At 42.5% G+C, this 17654-nt stretch overlaps 1 protein-coding gene across 2 annotated transcripts in view; it reads left to right on the top strand.

Annotated features, from left to right (window-relative positions):
• LOC126252897 (protein hairy) overlaps positions 1-17323 on the top strand; it is a 32045-nt gene extending 14722 nt beyond the window's left edge. For both annotated transcript variants that reach the window (XM_049953867.1, XM_049953868.1), the window contains exons 2-4: positions 1812-1907; positions 11703-12002; positions 13982-17323. In XM_049953867.1, coding sequence (XP_049809824.1) covers positions 1812-1907; positions 11703-12002; positions 13982-14749 — 1164 coding nt within the window. In that variant the 3' untranslated portion in view covers positions 14750-17323. The remainder of the gene's footprint in view (positions 1-1811; positions 1908-11702; positions 12003-13981) is intronic.
• Positions 17324-17654: the final 331 nt, after the last annotated feature.

Raw genomic sequence — 17654 nt, 5'->3', positions numbered from 1 at the left:
TGGTTCTTCATAGGGCTGTGTCTTTATTCCTCTACAATCCACGCAGTCAGCAGTACTGCTTCTATGCTCCATGAGAAAGATATTTCCTGTTGGAGTCGATGTTAACAATCAGTAGCGCGAAGTAGTACTACAAGTACTCTCACTTACGTTTTCTAAATGAAGTAATAATTTTATGAAGTCGTGATTTAGGTTTAGATTTATTATATCAATCCGATACATGATTGATACATCAAGGGAATTTATTGACAGAACATGACTGCCTTGTAGTGAAATCCGGAGGAGTGTGTTACAGTGCGCGTACCAAGTCCATGTTATGCTTATAACTTTGGCCTAGACCAGAATCTGGTTGATCACTTTCATGATAGCTAACCGCATCTGTTGCGGAAACGCAGGCCTAACGTGGTCCTGAGACCAAATAACATACACTGACCACATCAGGCTTGCTTTAAAGGGTTCATTAAACAAGCTTATTATACAGAGGCCTTACAAGCATGATGCTCGTAAAGTATTTCCGTAGGTTTCCCACAATCCTGGATGAAAACAATAGGTAGTTTTCGCGAATTTACTTAACGCAGTAGTTGTCTCAAAGTTGCAATTAATGCATAAAGTAACAGAAAATGATTTGAGATTTCGTCGAGGCTTATGAATCACCTTAAGCGGAGCTTCGAAATAGTTGTCCTGTAGGATGGTTTCAGTGCCTTACGTTCCGTTTTCGTCAGCATAAGATAGTTAGCTACAATCTGGTGAACATTAATTTAAATTGCTGCCTCCTCAGTACCAATCGGCTACAATTTCCTAATGGAATCCAATGTGTAGCCGTTTACAGTGAATATATCGATTAGCGTAAAGGTCCACAAAGAAAAATATTGTGAAATTGGTCTCCACTTGGCGTGTCGTACGCTAGCAGTGATACGACGAGCGGGTTGCGTTCTGGTTAATTGCAGGGGTTAAGCGTTCGACTGGGTTAAGCATTCGAGTACGAGCGGCAGTTTCCGGAGCATCAGGTACTCAACCGTTGAAAAGAAGGGTGACACTACTGTCATTCACTTCTACAACGCTTGTAATAGCCTGTGCTGTTTGTGTCAAGTAAGAAATAGCATAAGGAATTAATAACGATATTTGTCCCAATTTTTCTTATTCTGTCCTCTCTCTCTCTCCTCCTTGCTTCTTCCTTATTGTAGTCTCCCACTATGCCTCTGTCAGTCATTCCGCCCTTCTCTGAAGTGATATTATGTCCTCACTTACTCTCTTTTATATCTTCCCATTTTCTCTCTTTTCCCTCACTTGATCTATACAGTGATTCTTTCTACCTTTTCCTTCCGCCATTTGCCAGCTGTGTTCCTTTGCTCTTCTACATTGCCTTCACTACCTTCCTTCTCTTAGTGTGTTTATGCATACACATCCTCACGACGTAGCCCACTGTATTGGCTGTTGGTGTATGACAGTCGCTTGGTTTTGATGAAGAGCTCATCTAACCGTGTTCAGGCCTCATCGCTCCCACACCACTGATTCGAGGCAGTCGGTCACGTCAGGAGAAACACGGCGGCGCGTCGTCACAAATATTGAATTAGTAGGCGTCTTGATGAATAATTCACCCGTTTCCATCCTCCGCCGCGGGCGAGCGTGCCGTGGTACCGGCACCCAAATCACATTACGGGCGGCGCGAAAGAACGCGCTTCGACCCGCCGCCAGCTCGATCGATCCATCGACGCGTTATCGCGCCATTCGATCGATACACTACACGGCGGCATGCGTATGTATATGCGTGTTTATGTATAAAGCTTTTGACTTGGCGTTCTCTTGTGTTGCAGAGCAACAAGCCCATCATGGAGAAGCGGCGACGTGCCCGGATTAACAACTGCCTCAACGAGCTCAAGACTCTCATCCTGGACGCCATGAAGAAAGATGTGAGTATCATGTCTTCTATATATGTACATACGTGTGCGTGTGCATAGATATTTATAATACATGCGCGTACTGCCTGGTAGTGATGGAGGGTGCGTGCGGCTCTATTACGGCGCCCCCTCATCTCTGTCATTTAGGCGTGTAAAGTGTCAGGTGAAAATTACAGGTGTGGTGTGCCGCGCGTTTAATAGGGAGCCGGCAGAGCGACGGCCGGGAAGGGCTTCTAATTACAACGTGGAGCCAATCACGTGGCGACCGGGCCAGCGCGCCCGTGTTCTCACGTTAGTATTCCTCGCCTTTATTCAATCACTTGGCGCTACCTGTTCACCGAGGAATTTTAAGTGATTTGGCAGATGGGAGGGGAGGTAGAGTGAGATCAGAAAAACGGTCGGAAATGTCACCAGTCTCCATTTCGGCATTCGCGAATGCTCCGTACTTGCCAGGTGTTTAGTGCGAAAGAGAATAAGAATTCGGTCCAAAAAATGCTTTCATGTCATTATTTCGAAATTCGTAGGATAAACGTGCCATCGTGTTGCAAAACACGGTGGCGTTTAACAACAGAACGTACCAGTGTAAATCGCAATTTATTTTCATCACTACTGGTGGTGAGTGGTTTCGGTTATAATAACCAGCAACAGATGAAAATTAATTTACGCACGCCCCATACTGTTGTTGACTGCTACCCTGTTGGTAGCACACAGCTCTCTCTCTCTCTCTCTCTCTCTCTCTCTCTCGTGTAAAACACGAGTTCTCGGCCAGGCCATAAGGCCCACTGGATGTCCACCAGCTGCCATGTAGTCAGCCGGCCGGAGTGGCCGTGTGGTTCTAGACGCTACAGTCTGGAACCGCGTGACCACTACGGTCGCAGGTTCGAATCCTGCCTCGGGCATGGATGTGTGTGATGTCCTTAGGTTAGTTAGGTTTAAGTAGTTCTAAGTTCTAGGGGACTGATGACCACAGCAGTTAAGTACCATAGTACTCAGAGCCATTTTTGCCGTGTAGTCCTCTGCGTCAAGCGGATGCGGTTTGGAGGGACACGTGGTCAACACACCTTTCCGCTACTACCCCGTCAAGTAGTTCTTCTGTTGGTATCACTAGACTGAATGTATACCGTGCCAGTCCTCCCATGAATGAAAAATCCTTGGCAGTACCGGGAGTCGAACCCTGGTCCCCCACATAGCAGCCAACTACGCTGGTCACTCACTACGGAGGCGGGCGGATTCCTTATGCGGTCTGACTAAATTAATTTTGGTCTAATGATTGTCATTATAATGGAAGCCTTTCACCACTGGAAGTAAGAGAACAAATTGCGATTTACACTGGTACTTTTTGCCTTCAATCTTCTTTTGGTTTAATGCGGCCGGCCACCAATTCCTCTCCTGGGCCAACCTCTTACAGAGAAGCACTTGCACCTAGAACTCCTCAATTATTTCTGGGATGCATTTCTGTCTCTGCTTCCCCCCACAGCTTTTACCATATCCGGTTCGCTCAGGTACCATCCAGTTATTTCTTGATGACCTAACACATATACTGTCATCCTCTGTCTTCTTCTTGTCAATGTTTTCGACATGTTCTTCTCCTCTCCCATTCCGCGCAGAACTTTCTCGTTTCTTACCTAATCAGCCTACCTAATATTGCACAGTCTCGTCTTATTCTTATATAGAGACAAATTGTCGAAGTTTCAACAATTAACCAAAATATCTTACTACGGGATTTAATGTCGTACTCGACAACTCGTAGATATTAAATTGCCAAATTTCTGGGAAACCGTCTAGATACGCTGACAAAAAGAACTATTTATTTATTCCGAGTTCGATTATCTGATAGTCTACACGTATCATAAAATTGTGGGCAGCAGCTTTTATGACACTCTTCTTACTGTGGCACCAAATAAAACAAAAACTGTCCTACATCAGTTTGTACAGTGTCACCTACCATTAATAGTAAAATGTAATACAAGGCCGGCCGGAGTGGCCGAGCGGTTCTAGGCGCTACAGTCATGAACCGCGCGACCGCTACGGTCGCAGGTTCGAATCCTGCCTCTGGCATGGATGTGTGTGATGTCCTTAGGTTGGTTAGGTTTAAGTAGTTCTAAGTTCTACGGGACTGATGACCTTAGCAGTTAAGTCCCATAGTGCTCAGAGCCATTTGAACCATTTGTAATACAAGGTCAAATCTATTATTACATTAATTTTTCTTGTGCCTGAATATTGCATTTTACTATTGACGGTAGATAACTTCGTACTACCGTTCCATACCGCATTTTTGTTTCAACGATAACCGCACCTTCAGATCCATTCTAGTAGCAGTGCAACCGTCGATTTTATGTACTACGCGTAGCCTCCATAAGTCATGTTATAATTAGTGACTTTAGAAGGCTGTGCACAGCATTCAAAAGTAACGGGTTCCTCTGCTACTACAACGGGGCTCATGATGTTAAGAATGTGAACGAAACCAGGAGAAATACGACAAATAACTGTAATAAAACCATCAGATGAACAAACATTTTATGATCAAAGCTGGTAGTTAATAAATATGTATTTCATCAGAAGTTGTTGGCAGATCTAAAAATTGGATTTTTTTCTTCAGTCTTCTTTTTAACGTAGAAAATAGTGGCAGCAGATACAATATTTGTTGCCCATGTTGCAATCTCCAGACCTGCATCTGAGAACGTCTAAGTCTATAAGTGATCTTCTGGCAGATCGTCCGTGTACGTACTTGTGACTTTCACATCAGACACTGTGTAACGCAGTGAGGAAAACATGTCGCCTGTCAGTGATTACTAAAATTTTTGGACACGGACAGTTTCGACAGCTAACATTGGTAGCTGCTAACCCCACACTGTGTGAAACTAGAATCTTGAACAATATTTAGAAGTGTGTTTCAATAGGGAACAGTTACAGGAAGATCGGAGGTTCAACTTGGGGTGTGTACGAATGGTCCAGCTTGTATATGGAAACATCTGAAACACAAAAACCCAGATTTAGAACCTGTTGTCCACGTCTTACAAAGTCCCAGTATTTCAAAATGCTATTTTTCTCTTTAAGGGACGTGTTTCAAAACTTTTAACATTATCTTTGCTGTATTAGAGAACTCAGCAATGTATTTACGGAGATAAACATAATACATTTTTTCTAAAATCCATTATTTTATGAGTTAACGTATGATGAACCAATGTTTTAGCCTACTTGTCAGAACCCAAAATCATAGATGTACCAACAGCTGGGTAAATACGGTACTTAACCCAAGATTAATTCAAACTAAATAACAATTGCTTCCATGATCTTCATCGACCACTGACAATGTTTCTCTTTCATATTCCACGTTGGAGGAATATTCACAGTACCACTCATTCCAGTATTTTGTTGCATTTTAATTACACTTTCTTCCAGACTCGATTAGTCTAGATTTCTTTTAAAACTCAAATCCAGACGTACTAAATGGTATCCATCGTATGAACGATTTCAGCTGACTTTTCAGTTCAAATGCCCCATTTTCAATGACTTTTCAAGAAATTTTTTAAACTTTGTAGCCGGCCCAAAGATTAGTTTCGGTATGGGTAAAATTCTTCTCGGTGTGCAATATGGCCAGACTGATGATAGCCGAGCAACCAATTTTCCTGCTACATCATGACGCAGTCATGCACCTTGAAAAGTATTATGTAAGTCATTCCTGTCATTTCTAGATCAGTACCCCCACAATCTGGCGAAACCTGGCTCAAATTCCAAGGTGCAGAAAACATTGTATAAGAGGGCATAGATTATACCTGGAGCCATCTGCAGTTGAAGGAGATAGCGGCAATGCACTTAAACTGCCAGGAACCTGGAAACACTCATCGATTTACACTACACAACTGAGTGTAATTTGAACCTAGTTCATCATTTGAGTTTTAGCCACGTTTGCTGATTTCAGCATTTTCTTACTGGCGCCGTTAGGAGTGGTGCCAGAGAGTTTTTGCGTTTGGTCACATTGTGAATTCAGAGAAAGATGTTTATTAGATATGCTTCAGGCACTTCTTTACATACTGGAGCTGCCCCATCGAGGGAATTCTCGCAAATTCCAGAAAGAATGTCCTTTCCTCTGGGAAAGATAGTCAGGAGAACGTCTGAGAAGTTTATGGCGTAGGACAGAGGAACTAGTAAAAGTAAACTGTGAGCTGCGCGTGCATAGCTCATTCGGTAAGAGAACTGACCGCAGAAGGCATGGAGACAGGATCTAATCCCAGTTCGGCAGACAGTTTTAGTCTGCTAGGAAGTTTCGCCTTCCAGACTATTACCGAAAGTGTTATCTGAGCAACGTCTCGCTGATCCTCAGTCAGATGGCAACTCATTGGTTCTTCGACTTGAAATAATAACAGATTTGTTTCAGTTCCGCTGTTAGCAGAAAATTGTGCGTTGAAAATGAGTCCTGAGTTGTATTAGTGAGGAGGCAGAGGGATGTTTCAGTGGTACTCGCAAGCTGCGGCTGTTCATTCTCATCGCCTGACCACTGTGTCCCCTTGGGCAACGACGAATGCCTCAGCAGGGCGCACATTGCACGTAGCTCGCATTATTCAGACACCTTGTTAATAGTAATCACCGAAACTCTAATCAGCGTGACAGGACATGCATTAACGATGCGTCCTTCTCTAACTAACAGCGCCTCCGCAGCGGAATCTTTTATGTCTCCCCAGCATGGGGCAGGGCATAAATGCAGAAGTGGGACAGCCAGTGGTAATTTTAATTATCTACGGACCCCGGAGCATTGCGTTAGTGCCGTAACGAGGAAGGCAGCGTATTGGCCGCCATCTTGGAGTTATCGTCGTCTGTGGCGCAGCTGAAGCTCATTAATTTCTGTGCACGGCTTCGTTTCGACTACCTGCTTCTGATGATGTCTTTCTTCCTGACACTCATTACATTCCCAATCCTCGCTGTATGCCCGTGGGCATCTCTGTTAGTGGCAGGTGGCAGCAATCATCTGACGCGTCTCATATAAGGCCAGCGTTGCGTCTTTCTAATGCGGCGAAAGATTTCGTTAGACTGTTTGAGGGCTGCTATACCTACCTATACATTTTCTATGACGGATTGTACAACTACCGCAAGTGTCTTCTTGTCCACTTTGTTTACCTCGCAGGGTACTGAGTTACGTGGCGCATGGGTTTAACGCCGGACCCGGTTCTGCCATGGTGATTTTGTTCTTAAGGTGTTTCCCTGACAAGTGTCGATGTGGTCCCTTGAGTAGTTCACCGCTTGTTTATTCACCTATTCGCCTTTAAACTAGTCTCCAATGATTTCGTTAATGATGAGTCATTTTAACCTACCTTCGTGAACCACGTACCCAAAAAAGAATAATACGACGGTAAAATTGCGAATCAGCTTAAGTGGTAATGCGTTCTCTGGAATAGTTCTCCCCATCATTGAATTCTTGCCTCCCGTACGGAAGCCCAGCAAGAGAAATGTCAGTCCACTTTAGATTCACAGATTGCAGTACCTACGAAGCAAGACATACAAATGTAGGCAGCTATTCTTTCGGTCCACCCTGTTCGCATCGTGTTCCGTTAATTGACTGTACTAAATCTGTTTTGTAGTCGACTTTTTATTTAATGACTACCGAATTTACGAAGTTTCATTTTCATACGCTGCCCGTGTTTTAAAAGAATTGTGCTTTGTAATCTGGAATATTAACGCAAGGGTTGAGGATATGAACAAAGCACTGACTGGATCATGCATTTTTGTTATAAGCGTTTTTGGCAAATTTAGGCTCACTTCTGATCTAAAATATGGAGAGATTGGGAGGAAGATTTCCTAATTCGGCTATTTGTCCTAAAATGGGAAGAGGGTAAAGTTTCCTTTTGGCGTCACAATGCCGACTTTTCAAGCTCTCCGATGATGTATGACACTGTACTATTCCTTAGACGCAGTACGTGGCAACTTTTCGTCGAAAATTTTCCTTACAAATCTGTAGAGGGTATTCCATAAGGAAGGATCAATATTCTCGTGTGTGACAGGGAAGTCCGCTCGAAGCAAAAAAGTCTGCAAAACATGGGCTTCAAAATGCACATCTTAAGAGCTATGAGTACTTATTCATATTCCTAATGTGAAACCCATCTCTTCTACTGAACAAGTTCTCAAAGCTCTTAAGGCATGCGTTTTGGAACCCATGTTTACTTGACAATTTTTTGTTGTTTTGGTCCATACTACCTCCTGTCAAAGGAAAGCAAAGAGATTACAGTAGAAGAGATTTGTTTCACAGTATCGAAGATTTGTGCTCATAGCTCTTAAAGTATACATTTTAGAATCCGTGTTCACTAGGCTTTTTTGCTTCGAATGATCGTTCCTGTCATATCTCTGAATGTTGACCCTTCCTCCTGGGACACCATGTATACGTCAACTGTTAATCTGTTAACGTCCTCTGTAATGGTTTCGTCGTCCGGAGGACGTTGAACTCGTGTTCGTTACTCTCCGAATAGCGAACGACACTGCCACATCACCTCTCGTGCAGTCTCAGAAAGGCAAAGGGGCTATGGAGGGGAGGAGAGTGTGATGACCAGCACCATCGAATTCGGGGAGCGGGTGGTTTCAAATCTAGTTCACATCTCCTTCATTCTGTTATGGTTTCAAATCTATTTCACATCTCCTTTATTATGTTATCAGTCGTTCCACTGTGTTAATTTGTGACCGCTATTGGAATTTTAAGATCAGCGCAACTGCAATTCCTGTCGACATGCCATCAAAACAAACAATAAAAAAATGAGTCACTGAAAAGGAGATTTTCGGCGGTATGTTATTGCAAACTTGGTGCTCAATAGATGAATAAGCACAAGGCAGATGGAAAACTGATTCGTGCGAGAAGATACACTGTAAACTGCCAACTCTGTACGAGAGGAATAGTAGTATGCGGTGTATGTGGTGGGGTAAATACCCTTAGACCTCTTACGAAACAAATCCTGGGATTTTCAGCGGCAGAGCTTGTAGCTAGGCAAACCAGTTCGTAAATCTCCTCTAAATAAAAATGCGGCCCACGTGGGTAGTAATTACGCGCGCGCGATGTTCAGCTGATAAGGAGAGCAAACGCGCTGCCGGCAGAGATAACCACAGTGGAGACTGCGGCATCTCGCGTGTTTCGGGCTTATAGCCAGACGGGGTATTACGAGCTGATCCTCATCAGGACTGCTGTTTAACGCTATGGACGAGAGATTAGGGGGATTTGGGTTTTTCCGAATGATAACGGGGGGCGTACGATGGACTGCTTTGATTTCAACCACTAGTTCTTGCGCGTTAGTCGAACACCGATCTTCTCCGAGGATCCCCGAGTTTGCCAGCACGTTTTTTTAATTTTTTTTTTTAAGTAGCAGAACGAAACAGTTATACGATGGTCACGTCCTCCTGTGTAAATTATTTGGCTTGATCCGTCGAGACCAAGGCCCTTTTCCAGCATGCATTCTGCAACGGTTCAGTGTTTGCATCAGACTAAGCGTCGCTCGATAAAGTAACGGAGTGATCGAGAACCTTCCGACTTTTGTACGTATCACTAATGAGGGCTTATTAAGGTCTTTCGCCGCTGGTATCAGCGTCCTTTACTCTCTGCACTGACTGACAGCTGACTGACAGCAAAAATTTCCTGTGATGAGCTTCAGAAAGCAGTGTGCATTGTTCACTGCAGTGCAAGTTAAGAAATACTCATCGACTTCGTAGCTCAATGATCGAGACACTGGTCTCTTAATCGGAAGGAGCACGGTTCGGATCTTAGTCTAGCCATCCACATGTAACCGTCCCAGGACTTAAGGCAAATTCCGAGATCACTTCCTCAACCACCTATTTTCAGGTGGCTCCAGTCTTAGACGTTGATGATACGTTAAAATACTATGGCGGTTTCCAACAAATTGGATACACATTTCGTCTATGTCACTGAGGGGTGTGTAAAATCTTTGCTGCTCTGCTGAGCAAAGCGTGAGTAAGTGAATATGTTAGGGACATAGCAGCCTTTGTTGCATCCATATTAATAGTTTATTTCTGCTTAATCGAAGAGCATTGTTGGCACCTATTACAGTTTCAGGTTTTTTTTTTCTCGCAACGTAATATTGAAGTTCCCTCACTTGTCTTAAGGTATGTCTACACATGTAAAATGAGGATTTTCCAAAGCTAAACTAAAAATTGCAGGCTACTGACAACATTCTGTTAAAGCAACGAGTGAAAACTCCATGTGTTGAGGGAAAACGCCTTTTATTCGTTACTGATGGTACACCATATAAGTATTTCCTATCTTCGTGAGAAGGAGAGCGATTAGGAGGACTGGGTTGAGGAGGTTACAAGGAGAATGGACAGTTGCCTTTTAATTCGAAATCACGAAAAACTATTATGTTTAACCATCTCACATCCTAATTGGCTGACGGGAAGCGGAGCATTAACTGGCGTTTGAAATAAGGCAGTAGTTAATTTCTCAGAGATGTTTAGGAACATAATTTTCAATAGTTGGCTTTTTTATATTTTTCTATATACAAGATCTTCCTTTGCAGAGAACAAGTATTACTGCTTTGCTTTTCAGATAGTAGTGTTACAACCTGACACTGTCAGACTGGAGTACTTAATCTGGTTTTACCTGTTTATTCAGTATTGTCCTTAATGCATGTGGTGGACATAGCACGGTTCACCGGTTTGGAATCTTGCGATTGATAATCGGAGCTGGTGCGTTGTTACGAAAACAGCATTTCAAGGAGTCATCTAGCGCCCATGAAGATCACCTGTGCGCAACGGTGGTGGGTTCTAATGATGACTCATAACAGTCCAAACCAAAAACTATCCGAAATCCACCAAATGCGATCAAGACCATTGCTTTTCACAATATTTATAAATGACCTAGTAGATAGTGCCGGAAGTTCTATGCGGCTTTTCGCGGATGATGCTCTAGTATACAGAGAAGTTGCAGCATTAGAAAATTGCAGCGAAATGCAGGAAGACCTGCAGCGGATAGGTACTTGGTGCGGGGAGTGGCAACTGACCCTCAATATAGACAAATGTAATGTATTGCGAATACATAGAAAGAAGGATCCTTTATTGTATGATTATATGATAGCGGAACAAACACTGGTAGCAATTACTTCTGTAAAATATCTGGGAGTATGGGTACGGAACGATATGAAGTGGAATGATCATATAAAATTGTTGGTAAGGCGGGCGCCAGGTTGAGATTCATTGGGAGAGTCCATCAACAAAGGAGGTGGCTTACGAAACACTCGTTCGACCAATACTTGAGTATTGCTCATCAATGTGGGATCTGTACCAGGTCGGGTTGACAGAGGAGATAGAGAAGATCCAAAGAAGAGCGGCGCGTTTCGTCACAAGGTTATTTAGTAAGCGTGATAGCGTTACGGAGATGTTAAGCTAACTCAAGTGACAGACTCTGCAAGAAAGGCGCTCTGCATCGCGGTGTAGCTTGCTGTCCAGGTTTCGAGAGCGTGCGTTTCTGGATGAGGTATCGAATATATTGCTTCCCCTTACTTATACCTCCAGAGGAGATCGCGAATGTAAAATTAAAGAGATTTGAGCGCGCTGAGGCTCTCCGGCAGTCGTTCTTTCCGCGAACCATACGCAACTGGAACAGGAAAGGGAGGTAATGACAGTGGGACGTAAAGTGCCCTCCGCCACACACCATTGGGTGGCTTGCGGAGTATTAATGTAGATGTAGATGTAGAAGACAACTGTGAATAAAAACAAATTCTTTGAGTTTATCATAAATAAGAGGCAGTGTCACGGTAACCTAATGTATGATGTAGAAAGTAGTAGTTGGTTATAAGGGGACCTTCGCTTTGTTGTGTGCAGCCGGCGCGCCACTCGAAGCTGGAGAAGGCGGACATCCTGGAGATGACGGTGAAGCACCTGGAGTCGCTGCAGCGGCAGCAGTCGGCGATGGCGGCGGCGACGGACCCCTCGGTGGTGAACAAGTTCCGCGCCGGCTTCAGCGAGTGCGCCGGGGAGGTGGGCCGTTTCCCAGGGCTGGAGGCGAACGTGCGCCGCCGCCTGCTGTCGCACCTCGCCAGCTGCCTCAACGGCAGCGCCATGGCCGCCCAGGCCGCCACTGCAGCCGCGCAGGCCGCCTCCGTCCACGACCAGCAGCAGCAGGTAAACACTGCTCTCTTCGCCTCATCTACTATTTGCGCCTTCTGGATGGCAACAATGAATCGTTTCGCTAGCCTCATATTCAGGTCAATCTGGTAGGTGTGCACTTTATGGTCAAATGTGTGTGAAATCTTATGGGACTTAACTGCTAAGGTCATCAGTCCCTAAGCTTACAAACTACTTAACCAAAACTATCCCAAGGACAAACACACACACACACACACACACACACACACACACACACACACACACACACACACACACGTCCGAGGGAGGACTCGAACCTCCATCCTAGGGACAAACACACACACCCACGCCTGAGGGAGGACTCGAACCTCCACCGGGACCGGCCGCACAGTCCATGACTGCAGCACCTTAGACCGCTCGGCTAATCCCGAGGGGCTGCACTTTATGGTAGCTTATGTCTGCATAGTTAATGAATTTTCCATCCTACCAGCCTTTCTTTAATACATACATTTGCAAGTTCCAGTACCAGAATGTTGCTGTGTGGGTCCAGTGTCTCATCCTAAACCACCGTATAGATTTTAACCAAATCTGTCTCACAAACACCACACTTCACGAGTATCAGGACTGTGCAGGTTAGAACTTTCTAGCACCCATACCAATGGAGATGCAGGCAAAACACGGTTTCTCAGCCCCGGATACATAGCCTGCTCTTCACGACAGGCATGTTATCAGGTAGTAGTTTCAACCTACCTTCTCAATCAGTTTAAAGGTGTCTTGGATGTAGTGGATCATACATAGACATCTTGTGAACTAGGACTGGGTACTATAGCCCAGTTTGTACTGCTTACACCACATAAGTCGATTCTGGACCACTTCCCTTCCATTTTAGCATATTTCCCTGATACTTTAGCAAAATATATCAATGTCAGCATTAATAGCGATGTACCACTGAACTCGTCAAGTTCTTTTTTATGCCAATAAAGAACTTCATCATCCCTTAGAAAAAAAAGTATCTCATTTGATACAAGCATTAACACTTTGACTGCTCACCATGTAAACCTTGCCATTTCGTAGGCTGTCAGCCAGTTTTATGGCTATTTTAGAAACCTGTCTCTCAAAACACAACAAAGACTAATCAAGTCCATCTATATATGTGATTTTGTTTTTAAAGGTGAATGAAATTCTACCACATCAAGTGACGAGTATCAGCAGTCAGTGTTACCTTACAACAAAAATGTCGATACACTGTACCTCATCATATTCACATGTAGACCTGCACCACAGACTGCTGATTTGTAGTGAAGCTGTGTATCTAAAGGAAAATAAACGCTGGCCTTTGATGGCATTAGTGCAATATCTTTTCTGCACTGAAGTTAGAACATAACATCTAAGATTTTCTAGTATTAGACTTAGTCATTTTATTTCCATCATTCTATAAAGATAATATTTATGCATCATGGCCATTGCTATGAGTGTCTATTAATGAAAGAAACCATGTATATGAAGAAAATACAATTAAATAAAGTTGTTCTTGATATCAGCAACTCAATATATATTGCTATAGAGACTAATGTTTTGACTACAAGAGATGACCACTAGCAGTGTACTGTTCCACCTCCATGTACCACTATGTTCATATCACATCCTCTAATGACAATAACGCCTGCGCTGATTCAGTGGTAGGTAAGAATCAAAGCCTCATCAGTAAAGAGGTTTAGATTTATTCACCCCAATTCTTTCTTGCAACTACTAAAAGAGTAACCAAGTAGCCATTCAACATAATAAATAGAGAGCAGAGAGTGACTACACCATGTGAATCTGAGGCTACATAAGTAGTAATTTGTTGTAGAATGCCTGAAATAGTAATCCATTCACCATTTTTGGCTAGACAACATGCGTGTGTACACACCCAGAAGGATTTTCCTCAGCTTCGAAGCATTTCATTTCTGTAACACTTTTACAGCCTGTGTACCCCCATTCCTCGTTGTGCTTAAGGTTGTGTTTTATGTTTACAGCCACCAAACACTGCTGGAGTGACGGGAGCACCCACACAGCAGGTAACAGCTATGCCTGTGACTGCAGCACCGACAACAGCGACAGCCACGGCAGTGCAGGTCCACATTGTACCTGCCGTGGGCACCTCTGGGGAGCATGCGACTGGCCCGCTGCTGCTGACGACAGCGGGTGCAGTGAGTGCCGGTGGGTTGCAGCTCCTGCCCACCAGGCTGCCCAATGGAGACATCGCACTAGTGCTGCCTCGCTCGCAACTACCTCAACCCCAGCAGCAGCAGCCGTCACAACAGCAGCAGCAGCAGCAGCAGGCTCAACAGCAATCCACCCCCACCGTACTGCCTACACTGGTGCCAATACCCACACGCACTGCCTCCACTGCTTCTGCAGCCTCCTCCACATCAAGCATGTCCTCTGTCTCATCGGCATCCTCTTCTCCGTCTGGCAGTGCCTCGGGATCTTCATCTGCATCAGTGTCACCGGTGGCCTTTGAGAGGCTGGCAGTCAATAGTAGCCCTCCTGCACCTCCGTTAGTCAGTCCCCCTGCACCGACGGTAGTTGTTGCTGCTCCTCCCATGGTCTCGTCACCAGTACCTCCCACGCCACCTGCACCCACCTCGCCTGTCGTCCTGTGCCGGGATGTGGCTACATCACCAGCTAACCTTTATTACCAGCCGAGGCCTTATAGCCCACCGATGCAGAAACCTCTCTCATTAGTTGTCCGGAAGACGGCACAGCCTGTTGAGGAAGAGAAACCCTGGAGACCATGGTGATGTAGAAATTATTCAACTGTGTAAATTAAACATCTGGTGTTACAAATATGCAATTCTGGATAGAACGTCACTAAAGAATTCACGATGGAAGTTCGTACTGAAAAATTGTCAATCTGAATAAACATTTTTGTTATCATGAGATACATCGTGGGTGATATAATTTACTTGAGTGGCAGTTTGTTTCTTATATATGAAATGTGTTTTTGGTGGTTTCTTTTGAGGTATGCAATACATCAAGCAGTATGTTGGCCCTGAACTGTTTAGCCAGTATGCAGTCATCTGTCATTTTTTCTTTATTTTACAGTATGCTCTGCTTAAGAGATTTTGGTGTGTGAAAGGAAAGTAACGATGTCCAGAATGTCCAGACTGATTTTTAGGTTACTTTATACATTATTCTACTGCTCTGCGTGAGACCAATTCATAGAAACACCTTGTTGCAAATCTGTTCTTATTTAATAATAAAGCACTGATATTTAATGGCAGTTCATGTGAGGAATTGTGCATTTATTACTTGTATCAAAACTTGGCTTAAGAGAAACGGAATGAGATATAGTACTGTACATGTGAAAAGAAATTTTTGGAAAAAAAACTGTGTCAAAATGAGTCAGGGACTGTGAATACCCATTCCCATTCACAAATGAAGTAGCAGTCTCTGAAACTATGTTCTGTTTTCATAATTATGGATTTCAGTTAAATTATGATATCTTTACAAATATTTTGGTTGATTCACTTTGATAATTCTTTATGCCATATTTGATCTGTTCAGCTAACATGATCTCTGTTACACATATTTATGGCAGCTGTGTTACTTTATTTCGTATGATATTCATTATGCTCCTCAGTACTCATGTTTTCTGATGATGGGACCATATTCAAAATATGTACAAAGGAGATTATATTTCAAATAACTATTCCAAAACTTCCCAGTAGTGATTTAAGGGCCTTATGGAACATCTGAATCAGAAGTTATGCCTTAACACACTCAGAAACCGACTTCCTGGTAAATGACTAACTCGTTTGACATTTGGTTTTTATGAGATGTATTCCACAAATTCTTGAGAGGTTGTCACAACATATTTGATTGGACTTCTATGAGTCTCTTTTTCTCCATGGAGAATGGCAGTATCATTTAACAGACAATGACCAAAGTGTTTACTGACATATCTCCCTTCCTACAGTTGTTTCACTATTTGAACCCAAGTGTGTTGTGAGCACCACATTATGAAAAAGGTGCCTTAATTAGGTTACAGTTCCTGACACTATTTTTTGATATCTTAAAACTGAAACTAGCTTTTTGCAATTGTTCTTGGTATAGCACCTGAAATGTAATAAACATGTGTTAATTTAGTGTTGTAAAGTTGATATTTTTTTACCTTTTTTGACAATGTTACTTCTCACAAATGCAGAAGAGTTGTGAAGTTACTTCCTTGTGGAGTAAAACAGATTTATAACAAATGTTTATTGGAGATTCAAGAAGTGATAATTTGATGTTGTAAGAAAAATCATTGCCTCTTGAACCACAGAACCGTCCATTAAATTGCATTCCTAACATTTACATGCTCTGGATCTCCATAAGTGATATTACTCCATTAATTTGTTGTCTGTTTACAATTTCATTGTTGCCAGTACTAGCCTCTCCTTCCAGTTTTAGTGGGTGGGTACAAACCTCTTGTGGGAGTCCTAATTCCGAATTATTTTCTTAGTGGGAGCAAAGTGCTGTAATTTTGCTCAAATGGAATCTAAAGTTGTCAAAGTAATATGACAGGCGAAGTCACAAATGAGCCTGAATTTATATAATTCTCATAAACTTTGAGAATAATATGCTATGCTTAAGATTCACATAAAAGAGGAGGAGGCTGAGCCCAGGCTGTATATAGTTGTAATATGACTTTTGTCTTTTGGGAAGTAAAGGAACAGCTACAATTTTGTGAACACTGCAATGATCAAACTATTCCTGCCAACCTTTGATGTGAATATATTTCATCCTTGCAATAACTCCAGTCATTACTTACAGAAATGTCCAATAATTCCATTGTTGCAACTTCTTCTTCACTTCTCCTAAAAATGAATTATATATTGAACTGCCATATGAACAGATACTTATATTTTATAATAAAGTTATCTTATAAAAGAGGAAGTGTGCTCATAATGATGACTGCCATCTTGTAACAAATATTATCCATGTTGATCTTTTGCTCAGTATTAAATGTGAGAGCACATTGATGGCATCTATATAAAATAGATTCTATGTTGTATATATGTCTGTGTTAGATTTTATAAAGTAAATATTTTTCTACTCTTGTTAAAACTATTAAAGGAAGAAAGTTGACTGAATATTCCTGTTTCTTCCGTTGCTGTAAATATTCCTTTGCACAAATTTTATGTAGATAATGTTGTATATAATTTTGTATTTAGAATAGTTAGTATATATGTTTTGCATCATGTGCCTTATACAACAAAATCACAAAGGTCTTCCACATATGTTGTATAAAGTTTGTTAATCTATAGCAAGATAAACTATTTATGCATATATTCATGTTTAAATTTATGGAAATAAATGCAAATTACTATGAACCTGCTTCACTTTTAATTATTTATTCACACACATCCTTTAATGCAAAAGTTTCATATCAAAAAAATGATATATATTGATATCATTTTCCCACCAAGTACAAGTTTTTGAAATAAGTCATCTCTTAAGATTGCTTCATTTCCAGTGTTGTGATATATAGCCAAATTATCTGGTCATGTTTTACAGTTTTGCCAATGTGTTCCTTTTGTTAGCAACAAACACAGAAAATGTATTTTCCATATACATGCAGGGAACATGTGTCTCAAATAAGGTATTAGTCTTTCAGTGTAATTTACATTTCAATGAGTTCATGAGTTTTGGCATGGGGTTCTA

Source organism: Schistocerca nitens, chromosome 4, assembly GCF_023898315.1.
Source record: "Schistocerca nitens isolate TAMUIC-IGC-003100 chromosome 4, iqSchNite1.1, whole genome shotgun sequence".
Classification (NCBI taxonomy): domain Eukaryota; kingdom Metazoa; phylum Arthropoda; class Insecta; order Orthoptera; family Acrididae; genus Schistocerca; species Schistocerca nitens.
Note: the sequence above shows the minus strand (reverse complement) of the source record. Positions and strands in the feature narration are given on the sequence as shown.